The 25,092-nt window shown below is 37.8% G+C and overlaps 1 protein-coding gene across 1 annotated transcript in view; it reads right to left on the minus strand.

The window, feature by feature from the left end:
• Positions 1 to 25,092, minus strand: part of IL1RAPL1 (interleukin 1 receptor accessory protein like 1) — a 1,997,981-nt gene that overhangs the window by 420,839 nt on the left and 1,552,050 nt on the right. The window contains exon 6 of the mRNA XM_063955696.1: positions 14,619 to 14,693. Within this exon, the coding sequence (XP_063811766.1) occupies positions 14,619 to 14,693 (75 nt within the window). The remainder of the gene's footprint in view (positions 1 to 14,618; positions 14,694 to 25,092) is intronic.

Raw genomic sequence — 25,092 nt, forward strand, 5'->3', positions numbered from 1 at the left:
TCGTGAGTGACTGACAGGAAGTGGGTGTTTCTGGGTGGTAACTGACCATTTTCCGGGAGTGTGCTAAAAAATGCAGGCGTGTCAGGTAAAAATGCAGGCGTGCCTGGGGAAACGGGGGAGTGGCTGGCCGAACGCAGGGCGTGTTTGTGACATCAAAGCAGGAACTAAACAGACTGAAGTGATTGCAAGGAAGGAGTAGGTCTGCAGCTACTCTGAAACTGCTTGAAAATATTTCAGCACTGTTCTGCTAACCTTTCGTTCACACTTCTGCTAAGCTAAGATACACTCCCAGAGGGCGGCGGCTTAGCGTGTGCACTGCTGCTAAAAGCAGCTAGCGAGCGATCAACTCAGAATGAGGGTATGAGGTAATTTTCCTTGTGATTTTTGCATCACTGTTGCTGCTGGTGCGGAACTCTGAAGGGTAAATATTGAAAAAAAATAGTGCAGAGTGTGTGATGTGAGCCCCCTGGACCACAGGGGCCTGTATGCACTGCATACACTGCATCCATAATTGTTGTGGGATCATATGGCTGAGAATTGAATCATGTTTGAATTTTTAACTCTTTATCAGACAGTATGAATTTTCAGTAAAAAGACACAAAAAGACACCATACAGTACACTAGCAGAATCTCACAAGACTTAACTCAATCAGAGGAACTGACACAAGTGGGAGGGGTTCAAGTTCATCCAACTCTATTCCAAAATCAAAAAAATATTTTTTATCAGTATTCAACTTTATTATAAACTATAGACTAGATTGTGTTTAGACTAAATGTAACACAACTGCCAGGCCCACATGCAAACTGATGCTCTGCACCTGGCAGATACAGAAGCATAATATAAAACAGTTTCAGTACATACATTTAACCACCACTGCCAGAGATCCAAGACATACCTGTTACGTTTGTGGGATAATTGGCATATAAAAATCTATTTCTTCATATTAATTGTTGCAGGATTATGTGAGTAAGAATTAATTCTTGTTTGACTTTTTAGCACTTTATCAAACAGTGACTATGTAGGTATATACATTAAAAAGCATTTGTGATTTAGCCATATACAGTACCTGTTTTCCTGGTAGAGAACATATAATATAGCATATTCCCAGCTGACAGAGCAATTCTGCTTCTGAGTTTAAATGTCAGCATAGACTATGCTATGTTATGTGACAGATAACTCCCTACATCACACCTCTTCCTGTGAATTGCTGAGGAAACCAGCGTGGGAGAGAGCATAAGGCATTGAGGCATTCGCTGTTAAATGCTCACTTCCAGGCAAACACAGTTCCAGGAGTTAGTCTTCATTTAGTTTTATTTCTCTAAATTCGTACAGTAGGCCCTTCTGTATGTAATAAACAAATGAAAATTGGGGGGGGGGGGGGGTAATGGGGTGTGAGAATCAGAAAGTGAGAGATATTTTGAGAGTTCTCATGTAAATGATTTCCACTTTTAAAAAAAACTGTAGAATTCTCCCAAAATCTCTCACTTTCTGATTCTCACACCCTATTCCATTCCCCCAAGTATGTTTTGTATAAAATAATTTTTCTTTCATATACAGTAAGTGTTCCTGCAAAATGCAAATAACATACATGTGTTTTCTGGGCCAAGGGTCGCTCTCTGGGGATAAATACAATCTAGAATAGTACCATACTGTATATACTGTAGCTTAGCTTTAACAAATCATAATTTATTGTGGGGGTGAAAATACTTAAGAGTTGCATGTGATTTTGTCTGCATATGGAAGTCATGAATTTTTGCAATTGCACATTTGTTGGGACCTGTCTACACAACTTAAGGCAATTATGGGGTCTCAGAGTAGCATGCATCTTAGCTGCATCTCCATTTATAACTGAGTGAGTATTACTGGGATGGCAACAGTTTGTTCTCACATAGGATATGTGGGCTAAAGAGGCAGTCCCGGCACTAGGCATAGGCAAACTAGGCAAATACCTAGGGTATTTGGAATGCCTAGGGGCACAAGCAGCTTCTGCTGATTAAAATTATATGTACCATGCTTATATTCTATGTGTGCCTGCGACTGTATTTGTATATGAAATGCTACATTACAGTGTATTACTGGAAATCACTGTAATGTAGCATTCCATATACAGATACAGGCACAATCGCACATAGAATATAAGCATGCCGCATATCATTGTAATCAGCAGAAGCTGCTTATGCATCCTAATCATATAGCAATGCACATAAGATGCATTTTTGTCAAAAAAAGGTGCCAAACACACGCCAGGCATCTCCTTCTGCATGGCGTATTGAAGCAAGATGTATGAGGACACATCTGTAGCAGTGTTAGCAGCCATGTGAGTGCTGTGTGTGGGTGGGTTGGTTGTGCAATAGTGTTCAGCATATGTGTAAGGGGAATTATGTGTGTCATAAATGCAGTAATAATGTGCGGCATATGCGTAAGGGGCACTATGTGTGTCATTATGTGTGTAAGGGCATTAATAATGTGCGGCGTATGTGTAAGGGACATTATGTGTATAAGGGCATTAATAAAGTTTGGCATAGCGTGTGGATCTATGGCAGGTAAGTTACCCATGGGTGTAACAGTTTGATTAACATTTAGGGGCTAATTCAGACCTGATTGCTGCTGTCCATTTTCGCACAGCGGGCGATCAGGTCTGAACTGCGCATGTACCGCAGTGCACATGTGCATGCAAGAGATGCTATCGACATCTCAGCCCAACGATCGCCTCTGCCTGATTGACAGGTAAAGGCATTCGCTGAGCAGGAAGGGGTGGGCCAGCAGTATTTGGTCGCCATTTGGGGGGTGCAGTCTGGGCAATGGAGGCATGCCCAGACCGTGCAGAGGGCGGGCCATGGTGGCTGCATGATGTCACACGCAGCCGCTGTGACCCGGGATGCAACAAGTAGCTCCCTTCCAGCACACAGGAGCTGCGCAGTTAGGGAGCTACTTTTCAAGGCATGCGGGGCAGACTAGTCCTATGCTGGGCGTCCCCCTGCCTGTCAGAGTAAATGATCGTAGATGTGCTAAATATAGCATATATATGATCAACTCTGAATAACCCCCCTAGTTTGTCTTATTGATGCACAAAAGGATTGTACCCTGTGTTGGTTAGAAAGCTGCTGTACAGAAATATCCACACCTGACTAGGATATGCATACTTGAAAGCAATGATTATATCTCCTTGGAAAAAAGAAACATTAGCTGCTTTAATCACACCTATAGACTATTGTACTTAACTGTGGGAATCTGTACCAAAAAAGTTTTGCGATTGTAACTTACAGTATAGTAATATAATTGGCACATTTTACAGCTCATCAGCTGGACATCAAAGCATCATACCAGGATTGTACATTTATTCACACATTTCTTCATACCACAGTGCTGCAGCATAGAGAATTCAGCATCTCACTAATTTAGGCACACTTTTATGATGGATTACTGTTTATAGCAAATAATGGGGTCTATTTACTAAGACTAGGATGGAGATAAAGTGGACAGAGATAAAGTGCCAGCCAATAGGCTCCTCTCATGCTACAGGAGGTGTTTAAAAATGACAGGAGCTGGTTGGTTGGGACTTTATCTCCGTCCACTTTATCTTCATCCAAGGCTTAATAAATAGACCCCATAATTAGTAATTTTGTCTTTTTAGAGAGGGAACTTTTGTTGATTGAATATCACCTGTAGATCTTAGTACTGAAATTCAGAAGTCAGGGATCCATTCTTATAACAAAGATTATGCAATTACACAATACTGTATGTCAATATAAAGGCACAGTTCACATCACATCAGGTGATAATATGAGCATCATATTCATTGTGCATGCAGGAATTGTTATTTCCATATAGTTTCCAAAAGATATAAGGTAAAGAAAGTGCAACAATATAAGCCCTGGTCTCTTCTACTGTCTGCTGTCATGCATGGAGAGGACAGAAGATAAGAGGGGGCACAGTGGCAGTGTTGCTAGAAAAACATTTACAGTGGTAATTAGATCCTGTGGCAGGCATCAGGTTCCTTTGATGCAAACACTTGCAATGAAGGTGTGCAAGGTAGAAGATGTGCCAAAGGAAATACTGCCACTTGAAAGGAGAGGAAATGTGACAGTGAGTTCACTTTTGCCAGTGGGATGTGCTGTCTCAGAAAGGAGAGCTTCCAGGAGCGGACAGAATGATCATTCCTCCAAAGTGGGCTTGATCACCTGTCAGACTGTGGTCAGCCTGGATGGCAGATACTATAAAGACTGCATTGCCCAATCGTCAGGGAACAGTTATAGATTGCTAGAGACAAGGACCAATCATAAGGACCAATCATAGTGAAGTACCAAATGTAATCATGGAGATGGAACACCAATCTGATGTGACTCCTCCATGTCTTGATTGACAATGCAGATGAGATGGGCCAGTAGTAATTCACTTACTTAAGTGACCCAGATGTGGTAGTGCACCAATGGGGGGCTAGATTTGGTGATTGGCAGCTTAATCAGACAATGATAAGTTTTTAGAATGGTTAATGGTTTTCATAATAGAATATTATAGTATCTAGCCAATATGCAGTAATGGTAACGATTGCATTACTGATAAAGCGTTAGCATCCTCTACACATGTACCACTCAATCTTCTAAGACATGTTTGTGGGAAAAAACAATTCTAGTGGGATTTGCTCACTTGCTCAATTGTGGGCTATTCAGAAGGTGAGCTTATGCAGTATTATGGCTGCATTCAGTCACTTGCACTGCACCAAGAAAAAGGCTGGTGCAAATACATGCTGATAATGATGACCGCTACTTTCACCAGTAGAAAGATGATAGCAGTGTGGTCAAACAGATGTGGCTGACTCTGACTACAGCTGGAAATCCATTTTGTTTCACAACATGTAAAGAAGCTGCACTTGCGACTGCTTTATGTGCAACTCTGTACAAGGCCTTTGTTTTTTGTGTTTAACATCCTGATAAAGGTTGATTCAAAATGTAATAAATGTTATATTTAAAATCTTTGAATTCCTTCTGCTGAAAGTTTTCTGCATTTTTAATATGGTGTGGCAAATATCATACAAAGGTGTTGCAAATACAGTATTTAGATGCATTAGAGGCCTCACAGACAGATTTGATAGTGCTATTCTTATAACATGAAGATCATTGATCAAAATTAGTGCAAACTTAAATTCAAATAGGTAATCTGATTTGCCATGGTGTATCATAAAGCACACAGCAGTGACATTTTGACATTTTACCTGCCAGCAATATCATGTAGGTAACATCAAACAAACATTCTGATTTACTGAGAATGCTTTTAAGGAGAAGCCTGTGTTTCCAGTCTCCAAGGAGATGTTTAAAGCACAGAAATACTAACAGGATGATCTTTCTGTATAATCCACTAACGACTTGAAATTAATAACAGTCTTTGAAAGTAACTGAATATTTCAAAGCTGTTTGAGGCCATTATATGATTCATTCAGGCTTTACAGATTACACAGATAAAAACAACATTTAAGGATGTATTATGTTGAAAAAGAAACACACAACACAAATGTATACATTAAAATAATCCCTTATTCTAAAAGTCATTTAGTGCTTGAGGTAGTAAGGGTTCATTAGTACTTTTTCACAATGGCATCTTATTTTTTATCAATGAATAATCTTAAAAAATATTTTATGTAGGTTTTATTATTATTGTTGTTGTTGTTGTTGTTGTTGTTGTTATTATTATTATTATTATTATTATTATTATAATTATTATTATCAATAATAAATTAGGTTCTCCAGTATACTGCAGTGTTGGATAATAGATTAAACAGTACATTCATACATATAACAGAGACATACAAAGTAGAAAAAAAATGCAAGCATATAAAAACAGAGGGTAGGAGGGGACTGCTCATAAGAAATCTACATTTTAACTGGAAATGGTAAAGCTGTAATATGATGAGTTAGTGTGGTTCAAAGTAGAAATTGGGGCAGTTCTGATGGTGCATTTATGGAGGATAGATACTGTAAATGTGAGTAAGGTAAACTCTACTAAAATGATGGGTATTCGGAGAGAAATTAGATATTGGAAGGCTGTTGGAAAGTTGGATTGGCCAAGGTAGGGAATCTTTATAAAATGGGTAGACATAAGGTGAGAGATAAAGTACTTTTGTATGAGATTTAATGTGGTTGAATGGGATTTAGTGGCTTTGTAGTTAACTATGAGCAATTTAAAATTGATTTGGGATTATACAAAGAGCCTGTATAGGAGATTTGTGGGGAGAAAGAGAGACGATGGACCTGCTGAACTTTAGGTAGTGTTGGAACATTTATGTTGTAGTAGCAGAGAGACAGACAGTTGGTTACCCCAGATAGTACAGAAGTAGAGAGTTAATAGGAGGATAGATAGAATTTAGTGTCATTTATTTATGGATAGTACTGGAGAGTGGATGATAAAATGAATTCCTGAACGGAAGCAAGATATAATGCATGGACCAACAAAATCTCTTAATGTAGTGAATAAAATATAGATATTTATACACCAAATAATATGTAACCTATCAATATGGCAGAAACCATTAATTTAAAGTTTTGCAACTAAATATTTTTAATATTTAAAATTATATTTCACTTTACCAAACCAAAGACCAATTTGGACAGCTTACTCATACACACCTGATGATATACTGTAGGAGGAAGAGGGTAAAATGGTTTGTATGTTTGTATACAGTAGGTGATAATATAAAATGAACAGCAGGGCATTTGATAAAAAAGTATTGCTTAATTAATGATAATAAAATTGGGCTCAAAATAAAAGGACCCTGTGCAAAAATGTTATAGAGGATGTACAGTAGGTGGGACAGGGAAAAATAGCTGCTTATTTTCTACTGAGATTATAAGCATAACTGATTTTCTACTGAGATTATAAGCATAACTGATATAGACAATTTAACAACTAAATTTAATAGAACCAACTATACTTGTTGCAGCTAAATGCAAAAGAATATATACTTTTTAAAAGTTAATTACCAGTACTAGCTGGTTTGGTTGGAACAAAAAAACTGGTAATGTTTAGGAGCATAATCCATTTGTTTCCAAATGCTGGAAAACAACAATTTCCCCCATTTTGGGGAATTAGCAGGCAAATCCCTATCATTTTTATTGCTCTCATACATTACCAGATTTTTTTTAAACTAGTTGGCTGATTAAATGATAATATTTAGATGTGTGACCAGAATTAATAATATGGTCATACTGTATTTAAGTATATTATTTTTACAAAAATAATGTGAAAAAGGGTGTTTTCACACCCTTTTCACATTATTTCAGTTTCACTGAAATGTATTAAAGGGATTTTGGATCAGGTTTTGTGAAAAAATACCCCAAACCGTTTAATTGACATTTTTATTAGTGATCAGATTGAATTTCCCATACTTGTAATGGGAAATGCTATATGACCGAATTTACTAAAAATACAAAATATAAATAAAAATCAGAGGCAGCCCTATGATAATAACGCTATCTACAGATAGTGTTATCCACAGTTCCTTTTAGTTTCCTGCTCCATTCTCCACTCTGACAGACAAAGCAGAGTTGAAAGCCAGAGCCTGTGATCAGCCGTATGTGTCTAATAAGACTACAAGCTGATCACCACAAAAAAAAAGTTTTTCTTTCACTTACCTGCAGGTTCCCAGTGATTGGTGTCCCAATGTGCTACCCCATGCCTTCAGTTATCTGATGCTGGCTTCCTGCACTGTGACCCTGGTGATCTGATGTCTGCTGTAAACTGGATGTCTGCATGCAATAACTGAAACACCCCTGCGATGTACTCAAATACTGCATTGCAGATTGGGGTAATTTTATCTCATCACATCTGCATCTGAGATTTGGATTGTAATAATTATGCCCCTTAAAGTTATAACTGTTAGTGGAGGCAGTGTAAGGATATATTGTCTGCTAAAAATGGTTTAGACACATATGTATAGTACACCTAGTTATATAAGTCAGCAAAAATACAACATTTACTTAAACCATTTTGGTACAGACCTTGCTGTGCAGAAGCATGCACAGTCATAGTCATAACATGAAGTAACCAATAATTGCATTGGTGTTGCATAATTCCTGGATGTAGCTCAAACACTCACGACTAGCTGCCAATTGCTCTGTCTATGTTATCTTTGCAATATGGCCATTTGCTGTGTTGCTCCCATTCTGGCACTTCAACTATAGAGGGTGGCACCTCAGAGTAGTCCTTACCACAGATGGTGGTGATGCTATTCCACCACTGGTGGTGCATTGGGTCCAGAGAGGCTGTTGCTAAGCAACAGCAGTCTCTTTTGCCTGCATTTGATTTGACTCTGGTAGTGTGTGGCCCTGTGTATGCATTTTTTTAAATTTTGGGGCTACAAGGGTCTCACCTTCACAGCTGCAGTCTGCCTGACAATGCTTTCTATGGACCTGCATAACACCTGCAATTATTATTTTTGTGCAGTGTAGTAAATGTTATTGCTTTTCATATAAGATGATAATCAAATGTTCTAGGAAGTTTTATATCATTTATATTTATTTTAGGCAATTGACTCTAAAGGCGAACAAAAGGGTTTTCTTTAAGCTCTCATCCTAACGCTGTGTTCCACGCTCTCTATGTACCCTGTCTGTGTCACCCCTGTCTGTCTACCCCTCACCTTTAGAATGTAAGCTCTCACGAGTAGGGCCCTCTTCCCTCATGTGCTTATCCTTTCTCTTACTTTAATAATCTTCAACTGCACCAACTCCAGCAGTCTTCTGCCACCTGATACATATTTCAGTGTTATCTGCTGATGTAGCTATGTTTATTTACCCTGTGCTTGTCCTATATTGTCTTTAACTGTAAGTTGCTGTTTTTCTGTTTTGATTATTTGTTTATGTACTATGTAATTGTGCACTGCGGAACCCTTGTGGTGCCATATAAAAAAAGGATGATAATAATATAAGCATATATTTTTCTTGGTTTAAAATGCCTAAAGAATCATACTGCAAATGAAAGTTGTTTGAAATGCATATTTCTGAATTGTCTTATAAAAAGTTGTTGAGCAAAATAGTCTATAAAAAATTATATTTACAATTTACAAAAGAAAGTTGAAAGTAAATTCTCAGAATATTTTTCTTTGTAAAAGACTTATAACTTGTTAAAATAATTGTGAATAAATTCACTTAATATATAATTAAATTTGCCCATAATTGTGAACTAGCCTACAAACCAAACCATGGTAGATTTGCTCTTCTAAAAATCAAACCACACTTACTGCTTACTCTACATGACTGCCACTTAGGGGTATATTCAATTCAAGTCGTATCCATTCCGACATGAATTTGTCAGAATGGATCCGACAGGACCTATTCAATGACCATCTCAATCCAACTTTTAACAAAGTTGGATTGAGATGAAGGTGCTAAGAGGGGGAAAGCAGCAGGGAGATGGGGGAGAGCAGCAGCTACAGCAGTGTAGCCAGAGGGACCTCTCTTGCTGGAGCTGGGAGGACAATGCCGTGAGCAGCGGTGGTGCCTCATCCTCCGGCTATGCTACTCTGCATGCATATGTGTGAACTCCTATAACGAAATGTTTATGGTCTGACATAAAGTGTCACCGAGCCAGACCTCACAGCAGCGTTCACCCGGCTCCAGCAAGTGGGACCTCACTTGCTGGAGCTGAAAGGATGCTGCCGTGAGCAGCGGTGGTGTCCTATCCTCCGGCTACGCTGCTGTAGATGCTGCTCTCCCCCGTCTCCCCATTGTTTTCAGATTTGGCCCCGTTTCCGACAGAAGCATGCAGATGGGCAGTTATTCTGCCAATCCATGTGCTTTCCAACAAGTCGAATTCGCCAACTTGTCAGATAAAAAAGTCGGGGATTGAATAGGTCGGTACCCCTTCCGATCTGATACAGTCAAAAACTGCCATCTTTCCAACAAGACGGCAGTTTCGACAGCAATTGAATATACCTCTTAATGTTTTAGAGCATTGATTTGACAAAATAAAAGTAAAGCTGAAACATAATCATGTAGTTTGGAAACAAGAATAGTGAGGTCTTACTGTATGTGTTCTTCTAAAGGGTTTAAGTGTTGCCGATTATCAGGTATCACTGTTCATAATATTAATATATCCAAATATTATATTATTTTAGTACTGTACATTACAGAATGTTACAAACAATGCTTCTACAATAAGCAGTTTGATTGAGTTATTTCATTCCTCAAAATACCTTGCCATTTGCATGAATGCATCTATCAAATTAATGCATACATTGTTATAGAGATGTGTCCTCATGCCTTTAGCAGCTATACACCTTATGATGCAAGACACCCAGCATGACTGAGATGCTCCGAGACAAGAAGCATACTGTACTTTTCTTTAAATTTTGGAATTTATATGGTTTGCAGAATCAGCAAAAAGCCACTCATAGTATACTAGAGACATCACCTACACAGGAATTAGTTTTAAACATGTACAGCCCTTTTTACATAGATTCAGACTCAGTTGCACACAGATGTACAATTGTCACACATAAAATCAGTGTAAGTTAGCAATATAGTTTTGGTGCTCTCAGTTTTTTTATTTATGCAAATAAGATGCATACTTTGAGCTAGAAAGATGGTTAGTGTGACTGAGTTTCCCAGGTCCTGGAGCACTGAGAGAGGCTATCAGGTGAGACTGAAGTCACAATGTATAAGAATAGATATGCATGTTCACATGCCAGTTTCTGAAACTGCCCCCACAAAGTCAGTCACTTTTATGATACAGCAGATAGTGGAATTATAACTGATGAAGGTTTTAAAAATATCCATTCAAAGACCTGTCAGCTATCACTGTAAGATAAGATGCCCTTCTAAAGTAAAATAAAATAAATTGAAATGTTTGATTATTTTTCTAAAACACAGCTCAATCTAGCCTAGGACATGTCTTAAGTAAATCTTGAGCGTGAGTGAACTGTCACTACTGTTTTAATTACTCATGTCACTTTTGTGTGTTTTAATATTTTGTGCCATACACCTTTGAGGCATTCCTGTTTACTCTGGAAGTAGGTGCATGGTGCCGCAGAACACAAAATGTACAACAGGGGCAAAATTCTAATGGCACTTATTGTTGATTTACAAGGGTTCATATACAGTATTAGCACCGTCATGCTCACTGTCCTAAACTTATACACACTATTCACGCAATACAGTAGAAAGGTTTTGAAAATTAAAACTTATAATAAAGTAGATAGACTTTATAAGGAGAACATATAAGAAAAACAGAAAAAATATTCATCAAGATTGCTTTGTCTAGTTTATGACTTGTAATGCTAATGCATGGATACATTTGGGCTTTCTTAGCACAATTTTTTTTAGAGTTTTTTGCCTTTTGTGGTTTAATAGAGGTCTTAACTTAAGAATTTGCACTAAACCGAACATAGTCTTCCCTGAGAGGTTATTATGTCTTCTATGTACAATTTTTTTCCATTTAACAACTAACTTTCAGTTAGAAAAATGTTGTTTAGATTTTTCTTGATCAAAGAAAACTATTGCTACAGATAGTCTTAACCTTGGTGTTACAGACAACTCATAAATTTTAAGTAAAGATGAAACACCAGAAGTTGTGAAATTTAAAGGTCAGAAAAATCATTTTCTTGCCTTGTGATAGAGTGAGATGTATAAAATCTACACATACAGCATTTACACCTGACTCAATTTGCCAAAAATTATTATTACAGGATGTTCTACTTATGTTAAATATCTTTATTGCTATATTTATATATTTATAAAGGGTTTCACTATATGTTAGATAGAAAAAGCCCTCTAAGTTACATTTTCTAATGTGACTATATTTTTCTGATATGCTACTATTACACTATACAGTATTTAACATGTCATTATTGTTTAGTTGATTATTCCTTTTACATCTAATTGTATAGGGGTTGAATTCACTGGACTACTAAAAACAGACACAAAATTTGCTCTTGTTTTATGAACCTAGATACTGGTGCACAGTGGGCACACATTGCTATGGATCACAGGTATAAGACTGAGGCATGGAGAACTGAAGGTCATTGCAATTCACTGAACTCATTTCCATGTTCAAAGAACTAATTTAAGGTTATGTGTTCTTTGGGACATACCACATTGTACTTTTGAAAGAAGCATTTAGAGGATGTAAAGACTGTGGCATAAAGGTACACCCATGATCATGAACAATACTTGCATTTACAGTGGCATTTATTTGATGGTCATTTAGTATTAAAGGACTTTCCCATTTTACTGTAACACCACCACCAGTCTTCAGTGGCACAGAGAGGGGGGAGTGGCACAGGCGTATTTATAATAAGTGCAGTGTGTGGTGCAAACATGCACTCCCTGCACCCATTTTTTCAAAACTTACTCTCCAGAGTCCTATGTTGGCAGCAGCAGCACTGCAGAAATCACCAGGAAAACCGTGGTTGCCATTTTCCTGGTGTGTTATGCACGCACATTATGGAAATCAATGGGAAAATGGTGACTGCACCATTAACCCAAATCTAACTATCTTTGCACATATAGTTATATCTGCCCCACCTGCACTGCACATTATTTTACCCATTAGAGGAAGATTTTTATTTTGCATCAACCTTGAATTAAGCCCCAATGTTCATTATTAGTGAGAAAAAAGTGAGGATTACTTCACATCAATATACAGTATTGTATTTGTTAACTCAACACTTTTAAGTTTAGACAAGACACTGACTTAGTTACCTTATTTGTATCTGAATTTAAATGAAGGTTTAAAACAGTATTATTTGCAATTATACAACTGTACATGTATTTTTCATATTTTCAGCAAATACAATGTTACAATATATTGATTTCCAAGCCATTATGGTTTATGAGAAAAATTATAGGATTGTTAAACTGCTTTCTTAGTTCATTTACTTAATCATCATTCAATCATTTTATCTGAAAAATGCAGCATTAGGGGAAACAAGTTTAATTCTCATACTCTAAAACTCAAGAGAAGAAGAAACTGTGAGCTAACCATTACTAATTACACCATTAAAACACATTTTCCAGGGTGAAAAGTAGAAAAAAGAAAAAGTATGTCCATTTTTCAAAGATGTTTCTGAAAGCAAAGTTAATTTAAACAAAGGATCTGCAAGTGCTCCATCGGTTCCATTCTTTTGTGCTAAACTTTTCTCATTTATCTTCTCTAAGTTTATACATAGGAAACATAATTTAAAGCATTTTATCTATTGTCTTCAGTTTCATTTGTTACACTAGAGGAGAGACTTCACACATTTTTATGGCAAAATGTGGAACAATGGAATATAGGAAGCTTACTGCAATAGGTATTCTCTGATAAATTTCTAGATTATAAACCAAGTATTTAATTAATAAACTACATAAAACATACTGGATATAATTATTATAATACTGTATCATTTAGTCTACCACTACTGATAATTGTTAGTTCTACTGATATTTACATGATTACATGATATTTGTCATATCATGGTCATAACTGTACATCTTTCCTTTTTCTAACATTTCTATATATTTTTTTGTATTATGAGCATTAGCTTGCAAATGTATTCAAATACTGGTTATTGTTTCTCTGATATAATAAGAAAATATTGTGAATTTTGCAAAGATCATGTGTTTGAGCTATTGAATACTATTTACTAAAAAAAGGTACTATTTCTACCCTTTCAAGGCATTCATTTTTCCAAGTCATTTTTTTAATCTTATAGTGTTCTTAATGAAAAAGTAGTAGATACATGAAAACAAATCACAGTTAACTACCTGGAAAAATATTTTATCTGACCATAAATCATATTGCAATTATTTTTTTGTCCTTGAAACAGAAACATTTTGTAACTGAAATAATACTGTAGGGATGTTGCCATATCATTGGACTTGCAGAATCAATTGAGTCAACTGAATGTGATTTTAATTGTTTACTAGTGACATAATAGACAAAAGCAATGTATTTTAAAGCATAAGAATTTATTCAGTGCTCTGTTTGCTTTGTTGTTGTTTATTCTACAGGTACTGTAATTGCATTTTACTTAATTGTTTTTCTGTAGGTATTATATTATCTAAATCATTTTTCATTACAGTAAATGTATTATAGCACATTTCTTGTGATATTTTAAAATAGCTACAATACATCGACTATTTTGCTACTTAAATCACGCTATAAAATTGACATTCAAATTAACCCTGGGCAATGCGCTAGAATTCAAAGGAGAATTCCACTTCATTCTCTCAACAAGAACATTATAACTGTAAGGGTGTAATTCCATGTGACTGCATATAAACAGCCAAGTGAAAGGCAGGTGGAGATAAAGAGTAAGAAGCAGAAGACAAGGGCCTAAAGCTTCTGTTCCTAAGCAGCCAATTTGCTGAAGCTTGATACCACTGAACTGATTGACATTGAGATGCTATGACCCTAGTCAACGGTATTTATGTGATATTATAGATCTGAGCATGAGAACCATTCATAGGACAAAACAATATCAAAATATGGATGTCTAAAATTAATTTAACAATAATTTTAATTCCATACAACCATTAATTGTTCAGGTAATTCTGAAAGTCATGAAATCAGGCTGTGCCCTAAATGTATACTCAAGTCAGAATTATGTTTCTTGCAAAATCAGTATCTAAACAGTTATATTACTTACCAATCTGAGCTTCTTGGACTGTCAGTTTGCTCTCCAAAGGTTGGAGTAACTTTGGTGGCTTATCTGTCATCGGAGCTGTAAAATGACAAAATACAATACAAATGTATTAGCACACTGCAACATGTAGTTGTTGATATTTTTAATCCACAAAACCTTTATAATATATATGGTAACAAAATGATCATGACTGGTATTGAAATTCCATATTTTGTAAACAGAAGAAAGCACCTTAGTTGCCATGCTTTGTTAGCAGAGTAAATTATTATAATAATTACGGTTAATATAAGTATTAATACACACTGTGTGTGTGCTTATGCCATGCTGACTAGGGAGGCCAATCCCGGGATCGGCGGGATCCCGGGATTTGGGCCCAAAAATGCCGGGATTTGAATCCTGGGATTGGAGCATCCAATCCCTGGATTCACGGGATTACACTGCGCATGTGCGGGAGGGTGGGTGTGTAAGTAATACTACTTAAAATTAGGCGGGCGGCAGCCATAGAAAAACGCTGAACATGGCGGCACTTCAAATGTGGCGCCGGCCGCCAGCCCGTCAGAGCTGGTGGACCTGCAACCAATCAGGGAAGCTGCCGCAGCAGCGGCAGCTACTCAGGAGCGACTGCTGCGGCCACTTCCCTGATTCGCTGCCGGTCCGTCAGCTCTGGTTTGCTGGCGGCCGGTGCTTCATTTGAAATGCCGCTGCGTTCAGTGTGTCCATGGCTGCCGCCCACCTAATAGTAAGTGGTATTACTTACACCCACCCTCTCTCCATGCAGTGCTAACAGCCTCCCTCCCGCACTGCTACCTACACCCTCCCGCACAGCTACCTACCCTCCCACACCGCTACCTACATCCTCCTGCCCAGCTACCTACATCCTCCCGCACTGCTACCTACATCCTCCACCCAGCTACCTACACCCTCCAGCACCACTACCTACACCCACCCTCCCTTCCACGCCGCTACCTACACCTTCCCGCACCGCTACCTACCCTCCAGCACTGCTCCCTACACCCTTCTTCACTGATCCCTACTGCAATCCCGGGATCCCGGGAATCCCGGGATTGAGCGCTTTTCAATCCCGAATCCCGGGATTGAAAAAACGGCCCGGGATTGGCCTCCCTAATGCTGACCACATAAACATCACTTTGACACAGTTGCCATATCTGGAATTATTTTTCCAAATGATAAGACCAGTTCACTTTTAATTCATGTTAAAGTCCATGTATCAGCAATGGCTGCAAAACAAAACAAAATACTATGGCTTTTAGAAAACAGTACACTAACTTGATCTAGCTTTTGATTATAGTATTATGCACTTTGTTTTTCAACATCAATGAATATAGCCAGTGCCCATTTCCTAACACCTGCAGTTTTTTTTACCCTTAACAGTCAAATAAATCCATTCAATTAATATTCTGTTTTGTTTAAATAAAAACAATCTCAATTGATAATGCTACTCAAAACTGAAAATTGCGTTTTTAGTGGAAATCAAAAAGTGAAACATATCAGTGATATAGTAGATCCCTTAATGTCTGCCCTGATCAAGGCTGGATATCTGTGTTTCTGTTGGTAGCCTGTTGTCTTTAAGAAAAAAAAGGAGCTGTACAAACCCAACTCCTGCAGTTCCAACTACAAGTCTGCCATGGTCCTCCTCTATTAGCTAATGTCAAAACAGAACAAGTACAAGTGGCATATTGTCCATTATGAATCACAGTAAAATTACCTTTACATATAAATAATCTGTTTTCAGATCAGTATTCTCTTTAGTTTTCCAAATCATAGTTCTGATTTGCCCTTCTCACTTCCTATCAACTATCTACAATCGCCATGGAAGTAACAGGCAGCACAGCACATCAAGTGAAAGCAGGGAGGGTGCTTAAACGTCACATGTCAGAGGTGTTTGTTTTAGGTTACTAAGCCCGGCCAGCTGTGTTTAGAACAAATAATTGTGACAAGATGATTGTCATCTCAGCTCTTCAGGCAGTCATCCTTAGCTATATGATAAAGATTACACAAACTTGGAAGTCATAGTTCCTTCATTTTCAATTGTGCTGTAAGGGACAGTGTCCTAGGTGCATCCATTTCCCTGTCTAGTAATGGTTGGCAGAGATATTCTTGGATGTTTGGAATTTTTGTAAACATCACATGATGGAGACTGATATAATACAGTTAACACTTCACTCATAAACACAGCTCCAGTTACACACTGACAACATAAACATCACCACCACCACCACCACCACCACCACCACCACCACACTCTTTACCACAAACCGATAACCGATGGTGAAGACAGTTGTGAAACTACATTTATGGATAAGGATGGTCCACTTGCATAGAAACATGTTTCTCTGCATATGGTTCAAATTACACATTTAGTTCTGTGCACACAATGCAGGTGCATTTATGGGTATCTTGCATTTATCTTACCATAAGCCCCATACTTGACTATTGCTATGTTATACTGTACCTATAACTTTGACAAGGCTTCTAAAACAATGATTTGTAATGACTGGCATGTTAGATACTGTAAGTAAGTATTTTCTTTCATGACACTGGTTTGTAAGATCATAGGGAATGAACAACTAGATGTCTTGGTGCTCTCTGAAATAACATAATTGGCTCAACTTGTTCTATGATAAATTACATTATTCAGTACATTCCAGTGCTAAAATACATCATATCCTTATTTTGTATTTTATTTTTGTGGGGGGGGGGGGGGAGCTGGGTGCAATGGAGGGTGTTGCTTTTAGAATTTTTTGTTTAAGCTTTGTGAATGGATGATGGTTCTTGTTGCATGGGAATTTTCTCTTTATGATCACCATACAATACAATACAGTTACAAAGGCAGTTTCTGAAAATATATATTGTGTGAAGTCATGTGGCCAGAAATATAAGATTGCTTTGAATAACACACAACTGAAGAATGTCTCTGATTACATTTTTGTTCAATTCTACATAGGTACGATAAGAATACAACAGTAGTATTTCTTTTTTTGCCTCATTACCACTTGCAGAAACCTGGCTTCTTTTCCTTTGCAATGTTGCTAGCTATGGTGGTCATTCCGAGTTGTTTGCTCGGTAATTTTCTTCGCATCGCAGCGATTTTCCGCTTATTGCACATGCAATATTTACTCACGGCATTACGAGGTTTTTTCTTCGTTCTGGAGATCGGAGTGTGATTGACAGGAAGTGGGTGTTTCTGGGCGGAAACTGGCCATTTTATGGGAGTGTGTGAAAAAAACGCTACCGTTTCTGGGAAAAACGTGGGAGTGGCTGGAGAAACGGAGGAATGTCTGGGCAAACGCTGGGTGTGTTTGTGACGTCAAACCAGGAACGACAAGCACTGAACTGATCACACTGGAAGAGTAAGTCTCGAGCTACTCAGAAACTGCACAGAGAAGTCTTTTCGCAATATTGCGAATCTATCGTTCGCAATTTTGATAAGCTAAGATTCACTCCCAGTAGGCGGCGGCTTAGCGTGTGCAATGCTGCTAAAAGCAGCTTGCGAGCGAACAACTCGGAATCACCCCCTATATACAGTATGGTGCTTTATTTCCATAAAAAAGTGTCAGTACCCTAAATAAAAGGTGTTGGTACTCACCTAAAGTTACAAGTTAATACAAGATTTATAGTAGCTGACAACTATGGATAACTGTTCATATGCTTACTTAATTTCCAAAATTATTTCCCTTATTTCTTCCTAATTCTGGAACTACAGTAGTAATAAGAATTGAAAATTAGACTCAAAAAAAGTTGCAACTACTGCAAACTTCCAAGCGCCACCACAAAACAGCACTGGGAATATACACATTTGAACTTTAATATACGTCAGATTTAAGCTTGGCACTTAATTTTTAGCCAAACCTGTCTCTCCTGAATCTGCTAATGTTTGGGGTACAATAAAGTACATGAGTCTCTAGCAATCAACCAGCATTTAAAAATATAGCAAAGTGAAATGTATGGTTACTATGGTTTTAGTTTAGATATGTACCTTTAGCAATATTAGTAAACTATTATAAAGGCTTGGCATATGCTTGGTCACCTCAGTCTCTGCCCCTGCTTGGCTACTGGCATGGGACTCAGGGTTGACACCAATTAGGCTGACACCCATTAGATTGACACCCATTGGTCGACAGTGACTAGGTTGACACTAGAAGTAGGTCGACACAGCCATTAGGTCGACATGAACAAGGTTGATGTGAGTTTTTTATATTTTTTTGATGTTGTTTTCTCCGTCAAGTGACCGGGAACCCAAATTAGTGCACCGTGTCCCCTTGCATGCCTCGGTTCACTCGCCACTCTGCAGACAAGGTGCCTCACTCTGCTACCGCTGTATTTGGCACAGGTTACCATTCCTAATCGTAGTCCACGTGGATCGTAATGTATGAAAAAGTCCCCAAAAAATGTGAAAAACCTTTTTGCATGTCGACCTAATGGCCGTGTTGACCTATTTCTAGTGTTGTCCTATCCACTGTCGACCTAATTGGTGTCTACCCAGAGTCTGGATACCCTTGAGTCTGGATACCCCCTGTCTGGATGGACCCACCCTCTCTCTGTTGTCCCACCATCATGACTTCATCTTACCCACCATCACAGCTGCAACCCCCCTGCTGCCATTAAGGCTCAAACATTGAGGACATGGGACAGCCTAGCACAATTACTATTTAGCTATCCCTTGCTAACTATGGAAAGCTTCTCTCAGACATGGACATTTGTGTCAAAACTGTAGAATTTCTTTTAAAATAAGAGATATTAATAAATTAGTTTATTTTTGTTACATTTTGTAAAATAGATTTTTTAATGTTGTTTCCCTTGTTGTATGTCATTGAAAGCATTCTTAGTGCCTTTCAGAAAAGAATATAGCTGTCAACTTGCAATGGCTCTAACAAATGCATGTACTTTAGAATACTCAATTTTGCTAAGTATATATGTAATTTTAAAAAAAGTATTCAGAAAGTTTACATTCTTATTGATGACTGTAGAAAATTATTACTGCAATCATGTCCTGTAATTTTCATAATAGTTGCATTTTAAAGAGTGTTACAAAAATAAGGAACAATGGCTAAAAGCAAAAATAGAAGATAAATATTTGTCCTATTGACTATTGTACAACAACTTAAATATTGAAATAAAATAGAGATCCCACAGTGAAAATTTGAAGTAGATTATATAGTATAAAATAGCAAATTGACAATAGAATAATAATAGAGGCAAAAAAGCCTTCAATTTATTTTTATACACTTGCCTGCAACTTCATTTAATTATAAAAGCTAGTCCTTTCTTGAAAGATCATATAAAAAGCAGGAATGGATATTTATTTAAAATCCTAGACTTTGGCAATATCAATTGAAAAAAGTGTCCTTTGTAGTTATAATCAGGGATAACTATTATAATATATTACTAGTAAATGGATCCACATATGCTGGATCATCTCAGCCTGCCAATGCTCCACACCTCTCCAGCCTATCCCACCTCCATGCCCCACCTCACCCCTCCATACTATAATGTACTGTTCCCAGCATGATGGTACTTCTTTCTGGGTGGTCTGTCGCATTGCAGTAATGGAAGTCATATCTGTGGTATGTGTCTTGGCTCCCATTGCATATATCAGAAATAGAACAGAACACTGGTGATTATATAGATAATTAGCAGGAACATCATAAGGAGAAAGTGCATACCCAAGCTATGGCATCTTCAGGTCCCTAGGAGTACAGGGAAGATGCAACTATGCCCTCAAATGCAGTGACCGCACCCAACTCAGCAAATGAATTGTACTTACAGAGGCAACAACAGCTCATAGCCATGCCCTCATGTGGCCACACGTCCAGTACCAGGGCCTGTGCGATGTCTCTATAATACTGATGATATGATGATGTCCATCTATTTGACCCATTCCTAGATATTGTCAATAACTGTGCTGTCACTTTATCTGTCTATTGTTTGCCTATTTTGTAAATACTGGAATTTATTCCTATTTGCAGATTGATAGCATTCAATTAGAAATAATTCCACAATAGAACGTACTATAAAGATGAGTGAAATTTCAAAACTGTGCCACAGAATATACAGTACGACTTATTCTACATTTGAGTTTAGCTTTATAGATATTTCTTCATTGAAATATAGCTTTATGGGGCAGATGTATTAAGCCTGGAGAAGTGATAAAGCAGTGATAAGTGGAAGGTGATAATGCACCAGCCAGTCAGCTCCTAACTGTCATTTTTCAAACTATAATGATTGGCTGATGCGTTATCACCTTCCACTTACAGTATCACTGCTTTATCACTTCTGCAGTATTAATACATCTGCCTCTATGTTCTCTGTGTAGAGTTTTTATACACCAAATACTCCACCAAAAGAAAGAGTTGACAGCTTTATTCTTAGACTACAAACTTCAATAAATTTAGTAAATGTATAAATACAGGGACTGATGGTCAGTTGTACTTATGCTTGCTTGTGTACCATACTGTAAATAGTGCATATTCGAAGAGCATGTATACACAAAAGAAGACATACATTCTTACCCGCATTTGTGCCTCCTTATGACTAGAGAAGCAGAACATGGGAGAGCAGGGCAGTCTTATATAGGCTAAGTACAGTAAGGATGTATGTTGTACTTGCAATTGCTGACCTGCAGAAATATGCACTAAGATAGCTGCACATACTGTACATACTGATGATGCTGATGACTTTATGTTGAGATTTGTTTATATTTTGCAGCCATTTACACCCATTTTGTGAACAACTCTGCATAACACTGTCAAGCAAAATCAGAACCCGAACATTGCATCAGGGACAGAATTTGCTAGAAATTATGCAAATAATTCACTTATCTGTACTGTATTACCATCTCAGTTATGATAAGTATTTTGTTATATTGGCAATTGTGTCAGGCTATTGTCTAAAATCATAGCTACAGTGCCTTGCTAAAGAATTCACCCCTCCCCCCTTGGCTTTTTACCTGTTTTGTTACATTACAACCTGTAATTTATTTATTTTTTTAATCTGAATTTTATGTGATGGATATGTACAAAATAGTCTAATTTTATTAAGTGAAATGAGAAAAATTTATATAAAGAATTATTTTTATAAATAAAAATGTGAAAATTGGCATGTACATATGTATTCACCACCTTTGCTATGAAGCCCCTCAAAAGTTCTGGTGCAACCAATTACCTTCAGAAGTCACATAATTAGTGAAATGAAGTCCACCTGTGTGCAATCTAAGTGTCACATGTTCTGTCAGTATAAACACACTTTTTCTGAAAGGCCCCAGGGGCTGCAACACCACTAAGCAAGAGGCATCACACCATGAAGACCAAGGAGTTCTCCAAACAAGTCAGGGACACAGTTGTTGAGAAGTACAAGTCAGGGTTGGATTATAAAAAAAATCTCCAAATCTTTGATTATCCCTTGGAGCACCATCAAATCCATCATCTTCAAATGGAAAGAACATGGTACCAAAACTAACCTGCCAAGAGAGGGCTGGCCACCAAAACTCACAGACCAGGCAAGGAGGGCATTAATCAGAGAGGCAGCACAGAGACCAAAAGTAATCCTGAAGGAGCTGCAGAGTTCCACAGCAGAGACTGGTGTATCTGTGAATGTGTCCACAATAAGCCGTACACTCCATAGAGCTGGGCTTTATGGAAGAGTGGCCAGAAAAAAGCCATTACTTAGTGAATAAGAAAGCACGTTTTGAGTTTGCCAAAAGGCGTGTGGACGACTCCCCAAATGTGTGGATGAGTGGCCAGAAAAAAGGTGCTCTGGTCAGATGAGACTAAAATTGAACTTTTTGGCCACCAAGGAAAATGCTATGTCTGGCACAAACCCAACACATCCCATCACCCAAAGAACACCATCCCCACAGTGAAACATGGTGGCAGCATCATGCTGTGGGGATGTTTTTCAGCAGCAGGGACTGTGAAGCTGTTTCAAGTCGAGGGAAAGATGGATGGTGCTAAATACAGGGATATTCTTGAGCAAAACCTATTTCAGTCTGCCTGATTTGAGACTGGGATGGAGGTTCACCTTCCAGCAGAACAATGACCCAAAGCAAACTGCAAAAGCAACACTTGAATGGTTTAAGGGGAAACATTTAAATGTGTTGGAATGGCTTAGTCAAAGCCCAGATCTGAATTCAATTGAGAATCTGTAGTCAGACTTGAAGATTGCTGTTCACAAGCAGCAACCATCTAACATGAAGGAGCTGGAGCAGTTTTGCCTTGAGGAATGGGCAAAAATCCCAGTGTCAAGATGTGGCAAGCTCATAGAGACTTATCCAAAGCAACGTGAAGCTGTAATTGCCGCAAAAGGTGGCTCTATAAAAGTACTGACTTTAGGGGGGTGAATAGTTATGCATGCTGAAGTTTCTGTTATTTTGTACAATTTGTTGTTTGCTTTACAATAAATAAATAAAAATCTTCAAAGTTGTTGGCATGTTCTGTGAATGAAATGAGGCAAACCTTCAAACAATCCATTTTAATTCCAGGTTGTGAGGCAACAAAACATGAAAAATGCAAAGGGGGGTGAATACTTTAGCAAGGCACTGTATGTCAACAAGAATTTGCAAATGGAGGAGATTTATCAACCCTTGGAAAAAGATAAAGTGGAGAGAGATAAAGTACCAACCAATCATTTCCTAAATGTCATTTTTCAAACACAGCCTGTAAAATGAAAACTAGTAGCTGACTGAGTGGTAATTTATTTATCTTCATTTTATCTTTGCAAGCACTTTGGGGCTGATCCTGTGTCAGACATCATATATAGCTAGTATTGAAGTTTTTGTCATCCGCATGTTCACTGGTTACATTAATGCAACATTACATTAATTGCCAGTGACAGTTTTTTTTTACCTATGGGCTGCAGGACTACAGCCCCCAGGTAAAATTCACCACCCAGCTCAGTGTCAGTGAAGCCAGATGCAGTCTGTGACTGCACAGGCTTCAATATGACTGGCAGTGACTTTCTATTGGAAGTCCTACTAGTCAGTCACAGACACACAAGGTAGTCTCATTGGGAGGTGTTTCCTTCCTCTGGTACTGTCAGACCAGGCTGCAATTAGCAGGGACCTGGCTTCCTGTAGGAAGCCACTTCCTTCCTTGTTGTCAACCTAATCCGGCTTCTATGGGCTGCAGCTGATTGAGTCCATAGAAGCTGGAGGTTTGCGCTTGCACACCCAAGTTGCCAATTGTGCGTATGCGCCAGTTCATGCTCCTGTCTGCTCCATTGCACAGGTGCTGGGACACAGGGCACAGGACTGTCCTCTCCGGCATGGGTAGTGGCAGCCCCCCTACCTAAAATAGGTAGGAGCTGCCACTGGTAATGACTACTACTTCATACATCCCAACAGTCCCACTTTTTGTAGGACAGTCCTGCTTTTTGGTGACTGTTTCTTCCATGACAAAATTGGTCCGCAGTATCCCATAGGGGGAGAGTTGTGGGTATATGGGGGGTTCTGAACATGCCCCCAGAGTGAAGGAAACAGGGCATGCTATGAGGCCACATCTCCCATCAAGGCCAAAACCATTCTGGACATACTGGAGGCGTGCGCAAGGAGTACCTAACTCTAAAACCCAGATATTGGAAGTTATGCTACTGTACTTTATAGCAACTGTTAAACAGGCACATTAATATAAATAGCTATAGGATTATATTACAATAATGTGAAATGTATTCCAAACAAAAATTTGAAAATATCTTTATTTACAAGTAAAAAAAAAAATATGTACAGCAAATAGCTTATAACCTAGATTGAAAAAAGTTTTAATTTTGTTTAAAATTTTTTAGATAGTTTACAGAAACCATTAGAGAAATAGGCACAGTTCACCTCTGCCCTGCTAGATATGCATAATGTAGGAACATCGCTAATGTACATTAACTTGCAATATAATCATTAGGTCTTTGTTATGTCAGGATTATTTTAGTAATAATACTAATTTAACTATTGGATAGAAATTTTTTTGATTTATGTATAGATGTAGCATGTATGACATAACAGCAATATGTACTAATACTAATTTTTTCAGTAGTGAGAAAGTAATTACTGACTAAACTATAAACTTTTCTGAGAACTGCTAAGCATTAATGCATCTGTATAACAAAGGAAGTAGTGTGGAAAACATTATTTTCTAAGCAGCAGAATTGTAAGACAATGAAATGTGGTGGCTACTCAGGTCTAGCATTTGTGCAAGGAAACACACATACTGTAAATACAGACTATACTTAAGAAATTTTTATATTGAATAAGTTTAAATGAACTATGAAAATTCACTAAATCAGTATTTACAAAAAAGTACTGAGTTAATCAAAGAACAATAAGTTTTTTCATTTATTTAAATATAGATTTTTCTATATTACACATATCTTCATCACTCCTAGAACCTTGGCCTTATCTTCCAACTGAATTAAATATAGAACATAATATTACTGGTACAATTCAAATATTTATTAAAAGTCATTATTAAATTAG

Source organism: Pseudophryne corroboree, chromosome 2 (genome assembly GCF_028390025.1).
Source record: "Pseudophryne corroboree isolate aPseCor3 chromosome 2, aPseCor3.hap2, whole genome shotgun sequence".
NCBI classification, from domain to species: Eukaryota; Metazoa; Chordata; class Amphibia; order Anura; family Myobatrachidae; genus Pseudophryne; species Pseudophryne corroboree.